This window comes from Dunckerocampus dactyliophorus, chromosome 8 (assembly GCF_027744805.1).
Source record: "Dunckerocampus dactyliophorus isolate RoL2022-P2 chromosome 8, RoL_Ddac_1.1, whole genome shotgun sequence".
NCBI lineage: Eukaryota > Metazoa > Chordata > Actinopteri > Syngnathiformes > Syngnathidae > Dunckerocampus > Dunckerocampus dactyliophorus.
In genome coordinates, this window is record NC_072826.1 from 1,792,732 (window position 1) to 1,814,857 (window position 22,126).

Consider the following 22,126-nt stretch of genomic DNA (forward strand, 5'->3'; position numbering starts at 1 on the left):
ACAATGATGATCATTTTAGGAGCACAGAGTTGAAATATTAAAGACAAAATAAAGATCAGAAAAAAACAAAACAAAATAAAGATGTAAGTTTTGGAAAATTTGAAAATTAAATTTTTTGCTTTACAAAATATCAAAATGGCCCTTGCATCCTTTCATTTTTTTGTTTTTGGCCCTCGCTGGAAAAAGTTTGGACACCCCTGTTTTAAAGAATGTCAACGCACGCACTGCGGAGAAGACCTCGCCTCTGGAACGTCCCGAAGGTCCATTCAGTTTCAACCACCACGAGTCAAACAACATCGCACCACAAGGTCAAACTGGGGGGACACAGTGGACCCTCTGGGTTAGACCCTGTGTAAATGTGGGATGGCGCCATGTGCCATAAAGCAATGCTTTCTAGAAATCCGTGCCCACAAGCATCTGTCGTTGAAGGGTTTGAAATGCAGCAAAGCCAAGGTCAGGAAGAAGCCAGCTTGCAGGCGCTATTAAACTTAAATTGTCCTCAGTGGACTTAGACGTCCAGCAAACAATGTTTTTTTTGGATCAACACCAAATTGTACTCTTGACACATCTACTGCTTCCTGTTTGAATTTATTACTGAGAATGATTCCTAAGTCATTGGAGGCGTTCTGTGTTCTACATACTGTAGCAGTCATAGGAGTGCCGTGATGACGACGTCCTGTGCTCAGGAGTCTCCTAGTTTAGCTCAGGTTTCTTCATTCCCGTCATGGGCTTAATAAAGTCTGTCTATCCACACTCAACGACAACATAAACACAACGTTTTTTCAAGAGCTGGACTGTTTTCCTCCAATACTGTATTGCTCCCAAGCCGGTCTAAATCTGTGTTAGTGAGCACTTGTCCTCTGTGGAAGTACCCCATCGCACCTCACAGGCGTCGCATATCAAGGTGAGCTTTTCCAAAACAGTTTCTGACAGTTTGTGCAGAAATTCTTTGGCTATGCAGACCGACTGTTGCAGCAGCTTCCCGAGTGGCTGCTGGATGTGGAGGTCCTGGGCTGGTGGGGTTACACGCTGCGGCTGTGGGGCCGGTTGGGTGCACTGATACATTCTCTGAAGCACCTTTGGATACGGCTTTTGGCAGAGTGATGAACACTCCATGGACATCCATCGGCTTTGGTGGGACATCTTGATATGCCACATGTGTGAGGTGGATGAATTATGAATCCTCACTGATACACATTTAGACAGAAATACAAGTAGGCCTTTTGTGTACATAGAAAAAGTAAGAGAGTAAGTAGTAAGTCTGTCTAGCATCTGCTTTTGGGGCTTTCTGGTGTTCAAACGTGACAATGAGCGGGGGAAGCCTCGAGTTGCACCTCTGTCTGTCAGATAAAGAGTACAAGTTGTTCCCCCTCATAGCAGACTGTCAGCGGAGGAGGCGAGACAGCGTGCCAGGCGTTCCGCCGTTTATTCCAAATGCTAAACACATTTGTAAAACGGCCCAAGCGAGGTTCCAACATGCCATGATATTAGCTTTGCAAATGTTTAAAGAGAACAAATGTACTTGACGTTATAAGAATGTAAACTGGACATTTAAGGAGAAAAGCATCCAAATAGTTTAAATGTAATTTATCTAACCTGGAAGCCGTCTGAAGCTCTTTATTGAAGTGGTAGAACATGCTGTTCTGCACCTGCAGCAATTACAGCGTCTTTTTGGTACGAGACGAAGGTTAAAGTCATTTCCTAATGGAGCAGGTTTGAAGCTGTTTGAAGTGCTGTTTTTAGAAGCACCTATTACGGAATACTGGGGCCAACCGACTACAGAACCGATCTTCTCATCACTCAATGTGGTCTGATCAAAGAGCGCGCCCGACAAAAGCGATCTAGGACATCATGACTGCAGCCTTTTGTTCTCTGACAGGCTAAGAGGTGGTTTGTCCTGGAACTGGCAGCCATCCTGTCACCTGTCAGTTAACACGAACCTGATGGTGCACCTTTCCTCGTGAGGATTCTGTCTGATGGAGGAACTGAATACCTTCTAAGAAACAAAACAGATAAAACGACAGACGTCAGTCACGTTGGCCCGTTGCCCAGGGGCTGGGAACCCCTGAAATTGTTGGTTTGTCAGTCCTTGCAAAGCCATGCAATCCATGCAAAACATATCCTCTTGGGACGGAGGTATCGTAGAGAAGAGGGACAGACCAAAAAGATGGACTGGTTGCTCCTCTCCTTACTATAACATCTGCCTGGTTTAGGATACTGATTGTCCATTTAGAATACACTACACTATGAGTGCACCCCCTTGCATGCTGTATGTGTGTCATTCATCTTGCCTTCTTCCTGTTACTCACATGCATCTTTATTGGTTGCAGGCAGAAGGCGAGTTTCGGGATAAACTCTCCCCCATATTCATCAGCCTGAACTTTAGCCTGGATCCTCAAGCCCCAGTGGACCAACATGGCCTCAGACCTATCTTGAATCATCAGACTGAACAGCTAATAGAGCAGAAGGTACGTGTCTCACCTTGTCCACAGCATGTGCATCATTTCCTGTTCTACTCAGTGCCAGTCCAGATGTTTCATACTTTTCACACTACAACGTTAGAGTTGGCCCGCACAAAATATTGAAAACGGAAACTACAACTTTGATTTCTTTCATTTGACTTCACGAGTGCCGTCACAAACAAACCCAAGCACTCACGCTGCGCTGTTGTTGGCATAATGGTTGACACTTCCTCCTCGCCCTCGCCAGCTATCATCTCCAAGCTTGCGTGAGGAGCAATAGTTTACTTCTGTGTTTTCAGTATTATGCGTATTATACAGTGGATCCCGGTCAGCGCTCACTGTTATGGGTGTCAGGAGAGATCTCGCAACATTAGAACGTGGCGAGATTTCTCATTCAGAAAAAAACTTGTCTTGCAATAATAAATACATCAATCGTGAAAATGAACTCGATCATTTTGCCCGCCTCCATATATTGCCATGCGCATGCGTGTCTGTTTCATTCATATTCTGTTTCTGAATATGAACAGCAAGGTGAGCACATCAACATGAATTTGTTTAAAAGTGGTAGCTACGTGAACGGCAAGAAAACGAACTTGCCCACCTCAAACATATCCACCCAACCCAATTTTCCCATCTGGGAAATTCCACAACTTAACAGAGTGAAAGATAACATATTAAAGGAAATATTGCATTATTATGATCCTGTATGTTATTCTTTATTCTTAGATGTTCTAACATTAGTGGTACAAGAGCTTAGTGTCAGTTTGTGGGAAAAAACGCACCTGCATTGTTTGGTGACACGGTTAAATAAAAAGCTTTTCTGTTTACTGTACTTTTCTTAAAATTAATGTTAAAATCTCGTCTTGTCTGGTTCCCGTGGAAGCAATCGAAATCGGAGGATAACGTCGAGTGTCCAGTTAGCAAGAGGGTTTGGACATAATAGACATTTTTACGGGGGAATCAATTACGTGCGTTTTTTCGCCATTCGCAGGTGGTCCTGGGTATAACCAACGCTAAAGGGAGGATCTGCTCTATCAAGTGAGCTAGCGCGCCATGTTTCTGACTTGATAGGTGACTTTCAGTCTCTCTGTTCATTCCGATCAAGGAAGTCCCTCGTCTTCTGTCCTTTCGGGACCACCGATGAGGAACGGCCGCAATAATATTGGACGTTTACTGAAAGCATAAGCGACAATGAGGAATCTCATAATAATACTGATAATAAGCAAAAGCATAAGCAGTGTGTGTACGCATGTGAAAATAAATCACCCTAGAGATGGCAATCTCAATTTTGAGCAAGAAAATCCTGATTTGCTGACTTGTGCAGCCCTGTTACAAAGTTTTCTCGCTGTCAGGACACTGATGAACTGTATGGACTTTATTGTCATTTCATTTTTCCATCCGCAATGCATGAAATGATCTGTCGAAAGAAACCGTAGTGTGGTCATGATGAGCGTGACGTAAGCATGTGTTGTCGAGTGTTTGCATTCAGTCTTACATCCTGTACGCCACGCTGGGGACGGAAGCATATCGCCATCAGAATGATCTCTGGTTGAAGGAGACGCGATCTCAGATGATCATCCCATCTCTTGCTGTTTTCAATTAGTCTGCTGCAAATTTCCAACAGCCTATACGGAGGTTACAGGCCACCATTTTGAAGCTGACTTTAAATGCACAGCCCCTTTATAGTTGTGAACCCCATATGGTTGGAGGTTAAGGGTCAACCCCAACAGAGCGAGAGCTGATTACTAGACTTTGGTTGTATTTTCCACCTCTGTCCAAATGATGTGGGTTACGGAGGACTGGTGAGCTTTGCTTCGGTGAAAACACACAAGGAGAACTGACAGTTGTGTTTGGGTGGGGTGTTGCTCTGCATTCAGACATCTGGATGTCGTTTGTTTGTACATGTTGCCAAGCGCTCACATCCATGGGACAAGACTCTCAAGTGTCAGCACGTGCTCTGGTACGCCAGCGCTAGGAGGTGATGTCTACATGTGACGTGCATATGGGAAGGTACACATGGCTCACGTGCTTTCTGCTCCGTACAGAATACGGCCTGGGAACCTTTAAGAAGAGACTGTCAACGTAATCTATTGTTGCTCTTCCTTCTCTTTACTTTAAAGGAAACGGCAGCTTTCCAATCTATTTACGTTATCTAAACATTCCATCCACCCATCAGGTCACACTTTACAATAAGGTACACAAAAACACTGTACTTCCTGAGGAACTAATGATAAAACTACTGAGGAACTAATGAGTAGAGGAGTTACTGGGGAACTAAGGGACATACATTAAGAGTAGTTACTGAGGAACTAATGAGTAACTAACGAGTAGTGGTTAGGGTGAGGTAGGTTTGTTCCTCATTAACTACTGTAATTTTGTGTACCTTATTGTAAATCATTAAAAAAATAATTTAAAAAATAATTTATTTGCAAATGTAACGCCATGAATTATGTACAATTTGGAACTGCACTATGTGTGTGCATGTGTGCGCACGTGCGCGTGCATGTGTTAAAATTTCCCCACAATGTGTAACCTTCTGCGCGCTACGCTCCTCCATGCGTCCTGTCGTGCGTGATTCTTCCATCCACGTGATCTCTGCTGAAGTCTTACCAAATGCACTACTGCCACCTTGTGGCCGTTTTTGTGGCCTAAAAGTGCTCTGAAGCTAAACGCATTAGTGGGGAGTTGCGTCATCACCTCTTTGAGCCTCTTGGTATCGAATGTGTTAAGATATCCAACATATAATCATCAATATCACATCTGAGTCATTCTATGTAAAATATAAATGGTGTTCATTAGAGACACCAAGGATCGGAATCCACCATTTTAGACAGAAAAACACACCAAAACATTGCAACGCTTAAATACGACCACAAAACCACTGAAGTCTTTCCCAGACGTCACAAAAATGGACCTTAGTTGTCCTTTTGTGCACTGATAATGCGTACATGTTGTTTGTGACACTTTCAATCAAAACAGGCATAAATGAGTGACACGTGCTAGCATCAAGCCTCCCCAGCGGAATAAGGAAGTCACGCCCGTCCGTTAGCGAGAGAGAATCGAGTATTTGTTGCCCACCTGTCGGTTCCTCGCAGCATCACCATGGAACAGAAGAGCTAAGCTCTTCACGTCGTACTGGCAGATTCCGCCGTCTGAGCCTGTTGAGCCGCGTAGGAAACATGGCTGCCTTCAACAGGAGATGTGAAATATTAAGACAAAGGCAAATGAGAACATTCCTGTCTGTTCGGTGTTAGATGGCCAATATCCCTGGTAGGGAACTGGAAGTGGAATCTTCCACAGACAACGTTAACTCTTGCCAGTCTGAATCGTTGGCCTCCGCAGCATTCTTTTGAATTCTAATGTTTCCCATATGTTGGAGCGATGAGGGTAACAATAACAGTATAGTCCTGCTGGAGACAGATAGTTGGCAGAGGAACAGCACAAGAAAGAATAAAGAATGAAAGTCTATATGATCCGCTCGGAAAGACAATGAAATTAGATTCATCTTAGCACGTTTCTACCGAGCAATTTGTCATGTAAGACCGAATTAAGCCTTCACGTTGTTACATTTGAAGGTTATGGTTAAGAGGATTTTTCCCTCAAAAATGTAATCATTGTTTAGATAGCAACTCCGGGCTTGTTATGCCTGTTAGTCCAATGATGACAAGTTACTTTAATCATGCAAACATGAAAGACATGGATTGTGGCTTTTGCTTCTAGTATTGAGGATGTGTTGCAGTCTTCATCCTCCATCAGACTCTCATTAAATCTTGAATCTACTCTACTGCCGTCTGTAAACATTCACTTCCTCCAAAGCTTTTTTCTCGGTGTACTTTTTAGCTCTGCTCTTTTCCCACGCAACATATCTTAAAGGACAACTGTCATCCACAATCCGTATGTGAGACATAAGCACACGTCTTTGGCTTTTCTGTGCCTTGTAAAGATATCAAAAAAAGCTAAAAAGCGGCAGGTAATTAATGCACGTACATGCTGTGACGTACAGTGACAATTAAGCATTACCAGAACTTCCTTCCTGGGCGCATTGATTTCACATTAGAGCAATGAATAGCTGAGCAGCGTGCCGAGGATGTTTGTTTTCAATGCATAGTTTCTGGATTCTGCTCCTCATCGTGGCGGCCAAACCCACGCAGGGCATAATACAGAAGTGGTTGCCGATCGGCACTCCTGTTTTAACTCCAGACTCCTTGGTTTACATGGCCGCTCGTGCTGCTTCAGAGAGCGTCCATCATTAACACATGTACTGCATGTGCTGAATCACGCTTCACAATTGAAGTCAAAGTCAACATAGTGAGAAAACTTGACCGGAACCGATCAAAGTAATCACGAAAAACTTACCTAATGTTTGCCGCGTTTGTCAAAATTGTCCCCCAGCCGTGGGGGGACAATTTTCGCCATTTCCTGTGAAATGTTATTCCCTGGGATTTGGTTCGCAGCACACGAATGAGGCATCTTCTCCGCTCCGACCATTGCCACATCCAATATGGCGGCAACGTTGATGTACGGCTCTGCACTCGATGCTTTTTAAAATCTGTTTTTATATCTTTAGAACGCACAGAAGAGAGAAAGACGTGTGTTCATGTCTCACATAAGGATTGTGGATGATGAGGGCAACTTTTTTTTAAAAAGTGCAGTTTTCCTTTAACACCCGCCTCTTATTCTTTTCTGTGTTCACGCTTTCTCAGGCCCAGATTCAACTGGATTGCGGCGAGGACAACATCTGTGTTCCTGACCTGAAATTGGCCGTTTATGGGTGAGCGAAAATGACCTTTCTATCACGTTACTACGGCCGATTCAACAGGGTTGGCATCATCCTCGGGCGACTAAATTCCGTCAGTGGCTGATGTTTCTCCGCAGCACACAATCACCCAAACGAAGCGGTGTGACAATGAAACACATGGTAGTTACTCTGCTGCACGTGGTGCTTGTTGTTTCACTGGTTCAGTGGAAATGACACAACAATTGAATTGCATGTCAGTTCAATATCGCTTCCAGCAATCAAGCCCAGGCAGAAGGCGGACTCACACCAGGCCTGAATTCATGCTGCATTCATGCTTTGCTTGTACTGTTGCTTCCATTCTGCTGCATTAGTCCAATTTCTCTGAGGGGGTGGATTATTTCCAGTATTATCTCGAATCCTTCTGATTATTTCTTTTGTGCAAGGGGGCCGCTGACATGAATTACTTGCGAGAGGAGCGATCGCATTCGTGAAATGCCTTCATTGCACACGCGAATGTGGTCACAGGGGTGAGCGTTGGTGTTAGGGGTGTACGACTTGTTCACTTCCGATCCGATACCGATATTGAGTTTGGTCGTGTTAAACTTCCCCGGTTCTGTGCCACCACGGGATACTTGTGCATAGCATGTTTTGCACTCAGCTGCAACGTCTTTTTTGGACTTTAACAACAAATACACACGGCCGACGTCACTCCTACGCCTTGCTACTCTGTTAACATGCTAGCATGCGCTGTTAGCACGTGGGCTCTATCTGTCACCCTCTTAAAAGAGCTTAAAAGCATCAAAATGTCTGCCGCAAACTTCTGTCCCCTCTCAGCATCTCCTGAGTGTTGGTATGACGGCATCAGTGTGACTTCCTCTGCATTGGCTTAACTTGCCCAGGCCTAATTCGGTTCAGCTGGTGGTCTTACCTTGCCAGGGGTCTCAGCGGAGGGGGAAGGGTAAAGGAAATGGAGAATCAAAGAGGAACCCTGGTTTTGAGCCTCAACCAGACTGCTTTCTGGTCCGTCTGCTCGATAGAAACATGAATGTGCTGTCGGGGGGGGGAGGGTCGGACCGTGCCGCTGGGATTTACTACAACACTGAAAGTGTGTTTGCACACGGGGGCGTCACTGTGAACATGAACAAGGATGTGGGGTGACTTTCCTGAGACAAATGGCTGTGATCAGACGTGGGCCATTTCCCGGGCTGGTCATGGCCCGTTATGCATGAGTAAATGGGCTCTGGGGAACCCCCCACACAAAGACTAATTGAGAGGACTTTGGAACCCCGCTTTTCATTACATTTACTGTCACCACTTGGCCAGCAGTGAAGGTGCATGCAGTGTTTGTCAAGTCGTGACACACACGACCAAGAAGTGCACATCCATCACAAGACTGCATCCTTGTGTGTTGTCGGTTGACTCAAGAATGAAAATGTGATGTTTGTGGTTACCCAGGGACAGAGCAGAAGTTTACCTGGGTGACGAAAACTCCCTGAGCGTGACCTTCAATGCCAGAAATGAGGGCGAGGGCGGTGCCTACGAGGCTGAGCTTTATGTGCTGCTTCCCCCAGAGGCTGACTACAGGGGGATAGCGCGCAACAACGCGGTGAGAAGTACAACTGTCTCTATAACTGAAAATGTCAAAGGTACCTACTGGACAACAGTTACTGGTCTGATCTACGATGTTTGGTGAAACTAGAATGGCTTCATTCTAGGGATGCTCCAATCAGGGTTTATGCTGCCGATTCCGATCATCAGTGAGTGAAAACGATCACTAGATTACATTAAAAAAAATGTATTTACTATTGGCTATATGATGTGAAAAAGGGATCCATAAAATCACCTTAACTTAGACAAAAACATATTTGATTTACTTACTTACTTACATATATGACTGGTGAAACTCACAGAGTTAAGGATGTGAGATAGCAGGACGTCCATTAGCACGTCGGTGGGTTCCAAGTCACAGCCCAGCCAGCGAACCGGGTGTCTTCCACCTCAAACGAAGGATGCTCATCTAGTCCGATGAATTCAATTATTTTTTTGGGTTATCTGCTTCTGGATCAACTTCTGTCATGCACATATGAGCGAGTGTCCGGCACCGGCTGCATTACTTTGACTGATGAGCACATCGTGAACCTCGAAAATTCACCGTACTCCGTCAAGTGTTTGTTCTTCAAAGCTTTTTAAATCGCTGCCCCGGTGAGATATTTCTCGTGGCTCTCGCAAACGACAGGTGAGTCCCACATGGCAGACGTGATTGTTTGGGGTTTGGCACGCCTGTGCTGGGTGAAGGGAAGGAAAGTGGGCGGGAAACGCATGCGCTGAAAGGCATTCATCGGCATGTGCCGATCACATGCTTTTTTTCACTGAAATCGTCCGATTGGAGCATCTCTAGTTAATTCCTCCCGACATAAGCTACTCTGCAAAAACGTCGCCACTGCTAGTGTTGCAGTTTTAATGAGCTACTTCACAGTGGTCCTATTTATGTCATGAGACAGCTGATATGCACAACACTTTGTAGACGAGTGGCGCGTAGGCCAAGAGTAACCAAACATTTTGCTGAGGATGTGCATAAAGGTCAGGATACAACAACTTGGTTATATCATTTTGTGTTATAACACTTTTGTTGGCAGTGCAGCTTTGGTCGAGATCTGCCCTTGACTGAGTGACATTCCAGCTATAGAGTTACATATCATGGTGTCTTAAGAGTATCAACATAACAAAAGAGGAATAAATACATTGTGGGTAATCATTTTATCGCCTGCTGGTTTTGTAAGTTGCCTCCTTCCAAAGTCATAAGCAGTCCAAAATTGTAACGTTAGGTTTGAAGAGAGACAACCAAAAAATCCTACAACATTAAATGAAGACTATAATTTAATTTGTATATGATTGAGTGAATTAAGTATTTGATCCCCTACCAACCAGCAAGAATTCTGACCCCCCGCAAACGGGGTTTGTGCCCATGAATCACACAAATGAGTCCTGTCCTTTCAGTGAGAAGCTTGGTACAAACTAGACCGTGATTGGCGCCATCGTTCTAAAGTTCAAGAGCAGAAGCTTGTTAATGATCTCAAGGGAGTTGGGAGTGCAGTCACCAAGAAAACCATTAGCAACACACTTGCTGTACAGGTGCACCTGACACCCGAATGATTTAAAGAAGGATGGGAGAATGTGATGCGGTCCCATGAGACCTAATTGAGCTTTTTAGTATTGACTCAACTTGCCGTGTTTGGAGGCAAAGAAACTCAAAATAGGACACTGAGAACACCACCCCCACTGTCACAATGATGGAAACGTTCTGCTTTGGGGTTGTTTCTCTGCGAAGGCTACAGGAAGACTTTCCCTCATCGAGGGGCCGATAAAGTACCGAATCTTGCCTCAGCCAACGCTGAAGAGGGGTCTTCCAGTATGATCGTGACCCAAAAAATAGGGCTAAGGCAACAAAGAAGTGGCTCAAGAAGAAGCACATTAGATCCTGGAGTGGCCTTGCCTATCTTTGGACCCAAATTCCATAGAAATGTGCGGCAGCTTTGAGTTGTCAAGCAGCGGGATTTGGAGAGTATCTGTAAAGAGGAGTGGACCAAAATGCTCCCTGAGATGTCCGACCCCTGTGCTTACCAACAGCAGTTACCAAATACAGCGGGGATTAAATACTTATTCCCCTCAATCAAAAACAAATGATGTTAGGACATAATAATGTCATGTTTTTTTCCTGTTACAATAATAAACCATAATAAGTACGGATGGTCTGTTCATGTCTTTGTAAGGAGGCAAACGTAACAAAAACAGCTACAAAAAAATACAAATATAAACAAAAGCAAACAATTAAATTCACCAGGTATCAAAAACATTTCCGCCACTTTTACAATTTTCCCTGCATATATTTTCCAAGATTTTCTACTGAAAAAGACAGTGTGAGTATTTTTACTTTATCTGAAAATACATGCAGTTATTTATGCAATTGTTACAACAATTTAAGTATATATTTGCACATGTCATATTGTACACAGTCATTCCTTGTTTATCGTAGTTAACTGTTTCCAGACTCGACCACGATAAGTGAAATTCCTCAAAGTAGGATTCATTATTAATAAACGGAATATTTTTGCAGTTCGAGCATAGAAACCTGTTTATGACTTTCTAAATACAGTTTTTAACATTATTTGAGCCCTGTAGACATGGAATAACACGAGTGGGGAAGAGGGCCAAAAGAGCCAAAAACTTACCACTTCCACATGGAATGAGAGGAGAACCTTTTTATCACTCGATCTCAGCCATGGCATGTCAGCTCGGCTATGCTGGCTCAGGAGCCAGTCTCCATGTGGTGTGAAAGGTAATCCAACATAACGGCATGTCTCGTAACATTATTGATGCCTTGTGACCACAATACTACCTACAACTTTTAAAAATTCATTATTTTTTGAAAAACCGTGATTAGTGAGGGAACGATATTCCAACTGCGATATAGCGAAGGACAACTGTATCGTATTTTTTAAATAATTGTTTCTGTTTAATTCTTTGTATTTCATTTGACTTTACTTCACCCCTTGCTCCCTCAAGTCTTGTTTGGCCGTGTTTGCGCATGTCCGTGTAAAGGCTGAGGCTATGGACTCACTAGCAGCAAAACCTCGGCCGGGAAAGGTGAAGTGTCGGACAAGCAGAGCCGTTGGTGATCAAGCTTTGCATCTGTTTCAGAGTTTGTCTCCGCTGACGTGCAGCTACGAGGCAGAAAATGACACCCGCTTCCTCAATTGCGATCTGGGAAACCCGATGAAATGTGGCACCAGTGTAAGAACCTCTAAAGTTCACACAATGTTATTTTCTTTCACAACAATGAAGCCAAAGCAAGTTGTTCTTCTGTAGCGTTTAGTCAGAGATAAACAATTTCATAATATTTTGACACTGTCGTGGTATATAAACATAGTTTGTTTCCTATTTCAAACAGTTAGATGATATCAAAGACCAGAAAACAGAGCCCAGTCTCAGTTTAGAATTGGCATGCAAGCGGTTGAGGGGGTGTAAAATGTTTTAATTGCTGTTTTATTGCCTGGTAAAACTGACAAATTATAGAAAAAATGTGTCATGCCATTCTTTGAGGAACCAAATCCATGTTTCTTCTAGTTTTGGGCTGGTCTTCGATTCACTGTTCCAAGACTCAAGCACACTCACAAGACTGTCCAATTTGAGTTCCAAATAAGAAGGTAGGTCATCACAATCCATGCCAGCACACTGGTCATCCTCCACTTTATTCCAGTTCCACGTTTGCAAGGGTACTGCAGGGCATGGGAGTATACCCAGCCAGTCCACATCGTTGTTTTGTGGACTTGGAAAAGTCATTTGACCGTGTCCCTCTCAGTGTCCTGTGGGGGGTGCTCTGGGAGTATGGGGTTTGTGGCACATTACTAAATGCTAAGTGCCATTCGGCCCTTGAACAGTAAGAGCAGGAGCCTGGTTTGCGTTGACAGCAGTGAGTGCAGCCTGTTCTGTTGCTCATCCATTCTGTTTGTTATTTTTATGGACAGAATTTGTAGGCGTAGCCAAGTTGTTGAGGGTGTCTGGTTTGGTGGACCTAGGCTCTTGTTTCTGCTCTATGCGGATGATGTAGTCCTGATGGCTTCTGTGACCTTCAGCGTTTACTGGGCCGCTTTGTAGGTGAGTGTGAAACTTCTGGGATGAGACTCACCTCCAAATCTTAGGCCATGGTTCTCGACACGAAACGAGTGGATTGCACCCCCCGGGTTGGGGGTGAGTCTTGTCTCAGGTGGAGGAGTTGAAGTGTCTTGGCGTGTTGTTCACGCGTGGGAAAGGCTGGAGCGTGAGATCAAGAGGCGGATCGGCGTGGCGTCTGCAGTAACGCGCTGGCTGTACTGGACCGTCGTGGTGAAGAGAGAGCTGAGCCTGAAGGCAAAGCCCTCAATTTACAGATCGATCTATGCTCCTATCCTACCCTATGTCACAAGCTTTGGGGAGTGACCGAAAGGGCGAGATTACGAATGCAAGCGGCCGGCTGAAATGAGTTTCCTCCACAGGGTGGCTGGATCACCCTTCAAGATCGGATAAGGAACTCGGCCATCCAGAAGGGGCTCAGAGTAGGGTCGAACCCGGAAAATGGATGCATAGATGGATTGATATCTATGAAACATTAACTTTCTCTTTGTTTTGTGTTGTAGTAAAAATGCTAACAACTCAGAGAGTGAAGTGGTGCTGCTTGAGCTGGAGGTAGCCACAATGGCTGATGTCATTCTGCAGGGGTGAGGCATCATTGGCTGCTCTACCGAAGTATTATGTATCGATTCATATCGGTACTCCTGCTTTGGGTTACTGGCACTAAACTTCCACGTCATCTGTTGCAGCGTTTCTCGGCCAGACAAAGTCTTCTTCCCCCTTCCCAACTGGAGTGTTAGTCAGAGTCTGATGAACGAGCAGGACATTGGCCCTGAGCTTCAACAGGTCTATGAGGTATGCCACAATTTCCAGCCCATTCTGATTATTGTCATTAACACAAAACACATTTATTTTGGGGTTATTAGAAAAAAACACTGATTTAATTTGTGATACTGTATATGATGAAAATAATACACCATATCACTGATCCCATTTTGCCTAAATATGATCATTTTGTGGTCGGGCTGCATATTCATTCATTTTCTATGCCACTTATCCTCACTGGGGTCGCGGGGGTATGTTGGCCTATCCCAGCTGACTTTGGGCAAGAGGTGGGGTACACCCTGGACTGGGCGCCAGCCAATGGCAGGGCACATATAGACAACGGGGGCACCACGTTGGTGACCCCTGATTTAGCGTCTCCAGTTAACCTAACACGCATATTTGGAATGTGGGAGGAAACCGGAGTACCTGGCGAAAAACCACGCACACACGGGGAGAACATGCAAACTCCACAAAGAGATGCTCAGACGGAGATTCCAATCCAGATCTTCCTGATCTCCTGACTGTGTGGCCAACATGCTAACCACTAGGCCTACTATTATTACTATCAATAATATTAGACTCCTCATTGTCTGTTCTGCTTTCAAGAAACTTCCGATGGCTCCGTTCTTCATGGGAGGTCCCAGGAAGGGACGCTCTTAATAGAAATGAATAAAAATAATCCATCAATAAAAGTCAATTAATGGTCAATTGTGATCACGCCTCCCCCGAGCTGATGACTAATAACCAGTGAGGCTCTCTCGCTGGGGGATGGGGAGACCAAGGAGCACCACGTAAACTAAAATGAAAAAAATCACTGTCATTTTGGAATAATATGGCATGCTAGTGGGAATCAAGGTAGTGTACTTTTTCCTAATTTTTGTGCAGCCCTGTTTGTGAAACGTGATGCTCCTAAGTTTTGTTGCTTAAGTTAATTAGTAATATGATAAAATAATAACATTTACAATTATTACAATTATTATTACAATTAATTCATAGCATTTTACAAAGTAATAAACTTTTCTTAACAGTTATTATGCAGGCAAGTTCAAACCATCCCATTTGTCTTTCAGTTGGTTAACAATGGCCCGAGCGTTGTCAGCCAATCCACGTTAGAGGTGAAATGCCCGCTCAAGGCTCACGGCCACGACTTGCTCTATCCAGTGGAGGTGGTCACTGAAGGACCACTCAGCTGCTCGTCCAAACACGCCCTCAACGCACTGAAACTTAAGGTGCAGACACACGTAAAACAGGGTTAATACTCGTTAACCTTTTCGTGTTGGACTGCAATCAAAATGATTGGATTTATGCACACAGCTACAGCCTCCAGCCGCAAGGAGTCTCTCATCCCTCAAGTCCATCGAGGAGCATCTTATTCAAAAGCGGGAGGTCAAAGACCCCATGGCTGAACACGGAAACTTGGTAAGTAGACCTTTTACTTAGAAATGATAATGTGTAATTAGAAATGATTACAAATTAGAAGTTTTTTAGTAACACTAACACCAACACAATAAGGTACACAAAATTAGAGTAGTTAATGAGGAACGAACCTACCTAACCACTACTCGTTAGTTATTCATTAGGTCTTCATTAGTTCCTCATTAACTATCCTAAATGTATGTACCTTAGTAACTGCTCTACTCATTAGTTCCTCAGCAGCTACTGTATTTCTGTGTACCTTATTGTGAAGTGTGACCCTTGTTTTTTTTTTTTAAACTATCTTCGTTCCTCATGTAGACTCTACAAGTCCCATTAAAACCTTGTGTCTATGTTTTGGGTGCCTCATCATGAGAAAATGTCTTAAATAGGGGCTTAAATTGGGCATTGAGTCTCGAGCATCGATGGGAACGGGAACTAACGTTCCAATTCTCCCGGGATCGTTCAAATGTTTTTATTCCGATTTCTAGTTTCGATGGCCACTTCACCGACTGGAAGAAATAGCCTCGAGCACCAACAAAGAAGAAGCTGGCGAGCACCAGCGAAGAAGCGGCTAAAAACTTTGGCTTAACTTCATAAAAAAAGAGCGGTTGGCTCAGTGCAACATTTGCAACACAATGATATGATGCAAAGGGGCGTGCACGATCAGCATGATTAATGTTCACACATTCATGGTGTAGAAATAACACAGTAGCTCGTCTTTGGTGCGTTACGTCGGACTTCCTCCAAGCAATCAGAATCAAGGAAGTCAAACAATAAATGACGTTTGTCTCATGCCAATGTAAGCGAGGGTTCCAGGATGCAAGCTGACGTGGAAGTGCCTGGTAAATAAAGGACGGGAGCTACGGCTATGGCTAGGCAAGTTTATCATTTGCACAGTCTGTCTCTGTTAGCAACAGTCAAGGGACCATCTCAACTGACACAACACACTTCCAGCCTTCAAAGTAAGAGTGTGTTGGGCTATATCCTGTTTACTTGTGCTAACAAAATAAGCGTAATAAAAAATAGCATACACCAACGTTAAGGCAGCAAACAAAGTATGCTACTTTTTAAAAGTAAACATCTTTGTGAAAGTGTATTCCCATCAAAATAAACTTCATAACATTTATATTCAAGTTGAATGATTTGATATTTATATACTGGTTGAAAATAGCCCTGTAAGAAATTCATAGGAAAGTTGATTAAATTGCACGTCATTAACCAAATCATGGAAAAAAAGAACTCTGGTTAGCACCCTCATTTAAACCGTGCAAACTTTTACGACACTGCCTTTTAAAAGCATCGGAATCGAGAATCGTTTGGAACCGTAATCGAAACAAGGAATCGGAATCATTCAAATTCAAACGATGCTCAACCCTAGTCTTAAATAATGTCGACTGTATCGTTTTCAGGTTAGATGATGAACCTCTGAGGTTTTACCAATGTGTGACCTTGTTCCTCCTGAATGGACTTTTTGGATTGTTGTATTGTACACAGCAGGGTTGATTCACACCAGAAGAATGCAACCTTCAGGCTTCTGTACATGCAGAGTGATTAAATCCTAATCAGATTGCTGAACTCAGCAGGGGAAATGGGAGCTATAACGAGCCCTGGCCCACATCTCCTGCTGTCTGCTGTAATTGTTTATGAGAGGGAGTTCATTATGTTTGTGATTTACTGGGCTGCCATTGTACATCTTGCATCACTTCCGAATTTGACAGACAATTTCTTGTGTTGTTCAACCGCATGAAAGATGTCACTGAAGAGAAAAAGACACGTGGTTATAATTCAGTTGAATGTCACTAAACGTCACTGAAGTCATTCCATTGTGTAAGGAAAGAAATATTGTTGAGTGCCTCATGGACAGTGATGACTGTGTCCCATCTCAGACATGCTCGACTGTGGAGTGCTGGCAGCTCAAGTGTAACGTTGGGCTGCTGGAGAGAGGAGCCAGTGTTATCCTTAGTGTTCACTTCAGACTTTGGGCAGAGACTTTCATTGAGGTGAGTCTACAATTCACAGCAGAAGCAACTTCACTGATTTCCGTCTTGAGGAAAAGCCAGGAAGTGTGTACATTTACTGCCCTCTGGTGGGGGTTATTCATCTACGCTCCATGGCAGGGGTCTCCAAACTTTTTCCACTGAGAGCCATATATAGAAAACACATGAAAGTGTATTTTATAGAGGGAAATAAGCATTTGGCCCCTTACCAACCAGCAAGCATTGTGAAAAAGCTTCTCCCTGTAGGTACGTACTTAAAAGGTCAACTTGCTATGTGCAAAAAGCGGACGTACGATTATTTTCGCCATGTGTTTTTTGGCGTTCCCCACATCGCTGTTTTTTTTGTTTGTTCCTGGAGAACATAGCTGTGGTGACCATGAAGGAGTAAGATCACGCATGGAGGACGTACAAAAAATTGACATTTTGCCCAAACCTGACACCAGCAAAATGTACAAAAGACAAACGTTGGCCGTGTGGATGACACACAAAGACGAACAAAGTGCGTACGTTTGTGTTGCATCCTGGAAAAAACGTAAGCGCCTGCGGATTTATTGGACATGACAAAGGACCTCTGCGTCCGGTCTGCGGCCAGTCTACACCTAAAAAATTCAGCACATAATACAGATACCCTTAGCGTGTTTCTTGAGTTTTTTTGCACATAGGAGCCCATACGACTGGTTGTCACCTAGGCTTAAAGATGTAACAGAAACAGTCTCTTCCATTCAAACTCCTCCACTACCATGGACAACACCAAAGAGCTGTTTAAAGGACCTCAGGGACAAGAAAGAGACCAATATTGGCACACTAATTTAGAAATACCGTAAAAGAAATACAAGAGCGCCCTCCTTCTGGAGCTCCATGCAAGATTTCACCTGGTGGGGTGAGAACGATTTAGAGAAAACTGAGGGACCAGCCCAGAATTACAAGTGGCGAGATAGTTGATGATGTCAAGGGAGTTGGGAGCACGGTCACCAAAAAAAGCATTTGTAACACACTTTGCTAGCATGGATTGAGATCCTGTGGTGTCCGCAAGGCCCCCCTGCTCAAGAAGACACAAGCACAGGCCTGCCTGAAGTTTGACAATCAACACCTGAATGAGTCAGACAAGACTTGGGACAATGTGATGTGGTCACATGGGACTAAAATGGTGCTCCTTGGCATCAACTCGACTCCATGTGTTTACAAGCAAATGCTGAATATGTTCCCAACAACACCACCCCTATCGTCAAACCTGGGAACATTCCGCTTTGGGGCTGTTTCTCTGACCAAAATCCATGCAAATTCTGGACTGGTAAGAAGGGGCTTAAATACTTGTTTTCTTGTCAATGCAACGTCCACATGACTTTGACCATTCAGCTTGTTGATATTGTTCTGTTTAGGTAGTCACTATTTCTTTGATATCAAATGTCCTTTGCCAACAGAGGGCCCATAAGCAGTATCTTTTGGAATGCTCAGTTCAGTTCACTGTGGACAAGGTGCCCTATTCTAGTCTTCTGAAATCCAAGTCATCTGGCTCTAAAAAGGTAAGCTTTTTATATAGGCGGCTTTTGTGTGAGCTTGTCAATGAAATGACTGAACGGGGCACGGCTTCTTGTTGTTCAGGTGGTGATGTCTGTCCTGTGGAACAAGCCCGATAGCCTTTTCTCTGTTCCATGGTGGATCATCATTCTGGCTGTTCTAGCTGGGCTGCTTTTACTCTCCGTGCTGATCTATCTGCTGTACAAGGTAAACAAGACAACCAATTATTGTGTGGCACCTTATCATGCGCTGATATCTTTAACAACGATCTGGATGTCGCGTCTGTCGCCCATTGTTCACTATTATTAAAACTACACAGGAAGATGGATAGCCAGTCAACCAGAGCTCTGGTTGCTCTCTCTTAGTAAAACACTGCCCCCTCGCGTTTTGGCAGAGAATTGCAAGTCTCTCACCACTAGGCACTGCAAAGCTAAATCCAAATACTTTTACATATTTGAAGGTTTTTCAAAATGCAATACAGTAATCCCTCGTTTATCACAGTTAATTGGTTCCAGACCCGACTGTGGTAAGTGAATTTCCACGATGTAGGATTCCTTATTTATACTGTAAATTGAATATTTTCTGAGTCACTGCATAGAAAACCTGTTTATGGCCTTCTAAATGTAGTTTTTAACATTGTTAAAGCCCTCTAGACAATGAATTAACACCCGTATACTCACCATTACACTCAAATGTTGTTTCTTAATTTATTGGTGTTAATGTTTCTTTTGTTCTTATTCATTTTCTTTTGTTTTCTTTTTTTCTTTTTTTGGGACAATGAACAGAACAAGAATTTCATTGCATATTAGAACTACCTGTTTTACTGTGCATATGACAATAAACTCTTGAATCCTATGATGCTTACAGTGCAGCTTTAGGAAGTATTGGCGTATTGACTTTATTGAAGTGACTTTGGTGGTTCATCAACAACAGTAGCCTGTGTTCTTAATAAAGCCGCACGGTGGTCTAGTGGTTAGCATGTTGGCCACACAGTCACAGTCAGGAGATCGGGAAGACCTGGATTCGAATCTCCGTTGGGCATTTCTGTGCGGAGTTTGCATGTTCTGCCCGTGTGTGTGGGGTTTTCTCCGGGTACTCCGGTTTCCTCCCACATTCCAAAAACATTCATGTTAGCTTCATTGGTGACTCTAAATTGTCCATAGGTATGAATGTGATTGTGAATGGTTGTTTGTCTATATGTGCCCTGCCATTGGCTGGCCACCAGTCCAGGGTGTACCCCGCCTGTCGCCCGAAGTCAGCTAGGATAAGCCCCCGCCACCCTAATGAGGAGAAACGGTATAGAAAATAGATGGACTGATGGATTAGGGATTATTGTTCTTGATAATCCAAGCCTGCAATAAAAGCCTGTTGTTCCGGTGATCAAGTCTGGCGTTTGTGTGTTTCACCGAACATTACAATAACATTACTGACACCTAGTGACCAGTGTAGAATACTACAAATCATTCACAGCGTCTTTGAATGAGTCTTCCGAATGCCTTATATATGAATTTTAATTCAGTAACCCATTTTAATGCTTGGAAATGCTTAATTTAGGCAAAAATGCATAAAACTGACTAATAACAGCCCACATTGAACTACGAAACAGCATGAATTATCAATATAGTTTTGAAAATCCATGATAGAGTGAAGCAGTGAAATTCGAACCACGAAATGGCGAGGGACGACTGTAACTACTTTCCCTGATAACTAATGACATTGATGAAGCACTCATTTCATTACTCTATTATCTTCCAGATGGGCTTCTTCAAAAGGTCAGATCCATATGGTACAGCCATGGAGAAGGCCCAACTCAAACCCCAGGCATCCTCAGAAGCCTAAATCCAAAGTGGAGCCTCCGGAGCAGCTGGAAAATTGGAATGATATCGCATTCGTAAAATATGAATGAGACTTTCTAATGAGGGGCAGGAATTACTGATGGACATGCGGGGGTGTTGTATCACTGGAATACACATTATCTGGTGCTGCACTAAAATATCAGCCACCAAGAAGAAGATGGAATGAATGCAGGTGAGGACGTATCACAGAAGACGTTCTTTTTGCTTATTTGGAATCAGAACAAGGTCGTCGATCAAAGAGGGAACAATGAGGTCTTTGGATCAGACAGGAGAAAATCTAGACAACTTTCAGCACCAGTGTGTTGCTTTACTAATCAGTTTGAGCATGTCTTTGCTTCAGCTGGGCGTTTTTGGAACATAGTGATGAAACACCAACATCCAATCAGGGGACTGGGATTTGTTTTTAACAATAATGTTAGAAAGCTGCTTTTTCTCGAGTGGTTCATGATAAATGATTTTCAAATAGCTCACGGGCTGTACGGTGGCCTGGTGGTTAGCACGTCAAAAAATGGAAACTCAGGTATGAAAAAATATTCATGTTTCCAAGGGTGTTACCACTCTCACCCTGTTTTCTGAAAGATAAAATGATCAATAACTAAAAAAAATGAATTAATGGCTCCATGTGTTTTTTGAAGGTGCTTGCTAGGGCAGCTAAGATGTTTGTGTGAGTACACATTGAGGGCGATGCATCCCCGAAAACAGTGGAAAGACCGCCAAGTTGAATGGCCAGCTCTCTGCTCCGATTCTCCTCCAAGCCATTGTATGAGTGACTTTACCGAGCTATAATATGCTTGAATTGTATGGGGACATAATGGCATACATATTCACAACAATCAAAACTAACAATTAATTCCATCATTTATTTACATGATACTCGAGCTGCAAATAACGAATATTTCCTTCACTGATTAATCTGAAGCTCGTTATTTCGATCAATTGAGTAATCGGTTCAGCCAAATCAATCCGAACCAAACACAAACAGTGTCTGCTTTAGTGGTTGACAAAGAAAATAAAACATTCACATTTTAAAGCCAGACGATGTTCATATTTTTCAATCAAAAAAAGATGAATCAAATACCAAAATAAATGCCATTGAATTGGATGAATGCTTGCTCTAATGATACACATCCATTGACTTTTGAAGTGTCAAATCCAGAGGAGTCGTCACTGTACAGCTCTAAAGAGCTTCTTCTCATTCTTCTTCTCTCCCTACCCAATCCACACTGGTCCTTTAAATGCTTGCTTCGGTCCAGGAAACACCAACAAAAGGCCCCTAATGCTTTGGTATTCCTTCCCTCGCAAAACATTTGTCCCCCTTTGCAACTGAACAGTTTGGTCATTCTTGGTGTTACTGATGCTATGTTTCAAAGAACGACACACCTATTGTCACTTATGCCTCAGTGTTGATGGTTGATTGTGTGTACTGTACTGTCATGGAAGACAATCCTGATCAAACTGCGATGCTTAACTTGAACACTTCCTCTCCCATATTGGGAGGTACTTACTGTGTATATTGTAATGTATGGTATATATGTTGTCCTCCAGAATAAAGCCTAATTTTGTACACCCGATTTTGCCTGATGTATTGTATGAGCAGATGGTAAGCAGAAAAATCCTACTGTAATATTTGAGTTGGTGTGTTATCATGTCAGCATTCAGAACGCCAGTTATTTGTGTTGTGTTTTCCCTGGTTGGTATTTCTGCTGA

At 43.4% G+C, this 22,126-nt stretch overlaps 1 protein-coding gene across 3 annotated transcripts in view; it reads left to right on the forward strand.

The window, feature by feature from the left end:
- The window catches only part of LOC129186120 (integrin alpha-5-like), a 42,958-nt gene extending 20,970 nt beyond the window's left edge, over positions 1–21,988 (forward strand). For 2 of the 3 annotated variants that reach the window (XM_054784024.1, XM_054784025.1), the window contains exons 18-30: positions 2,331–2,468; positions 7,166–7,233; positions 8,656–8,806; positions 11,899–11,991; positions 12,325–12,404; positions 13,374–13,454; positions 13,557–13,662; positions 14,703–14,861; positions 14,947–15,051; positions 16,935–17,048; positions 18,467–18,568; positions 18,648–18,770; positions 20,319–21,988. In XM_054784024.1, the coding sequence (XP_054639999.1) occupies positions 2,331–2,468; positions 7,166–7,233; positions 8,656–8,806; positions 11,899–11,991; positions 12,325–12,404; positions 13,374–13,454; positions 13,557–13,662; positions 14,703–14,861; positions 14,947–15,051; positions 16,935–17,048; positions 18,467–18,568; positions 18,648–18,770; positions 20,319–20,402 (1,404 nt within the window). In that variant the 3' untranslated portion in view covers positions 20,403–21,988. The remainder of the gene's footprint in view (positions 1–2,330; positions 2,469–7,165; positions 7,234–8,655; positions 8,807–11,898; positions 11,992–12,324; positions 12,405–13,373; positions 13,455–13,556; positions 13,663–14,702; positions 14,862–14,946; positions 15,052–16,934; positions 17,049–18,466; positions 18,569–18,647; positions 18,771–20,318) is intronic. The other variant, XM_054784026.1, reaches the window with a different exon arrangement.
- The last annotated feature ends 138 nt before the right edge of the window (positions 21,989–22,126 follow it).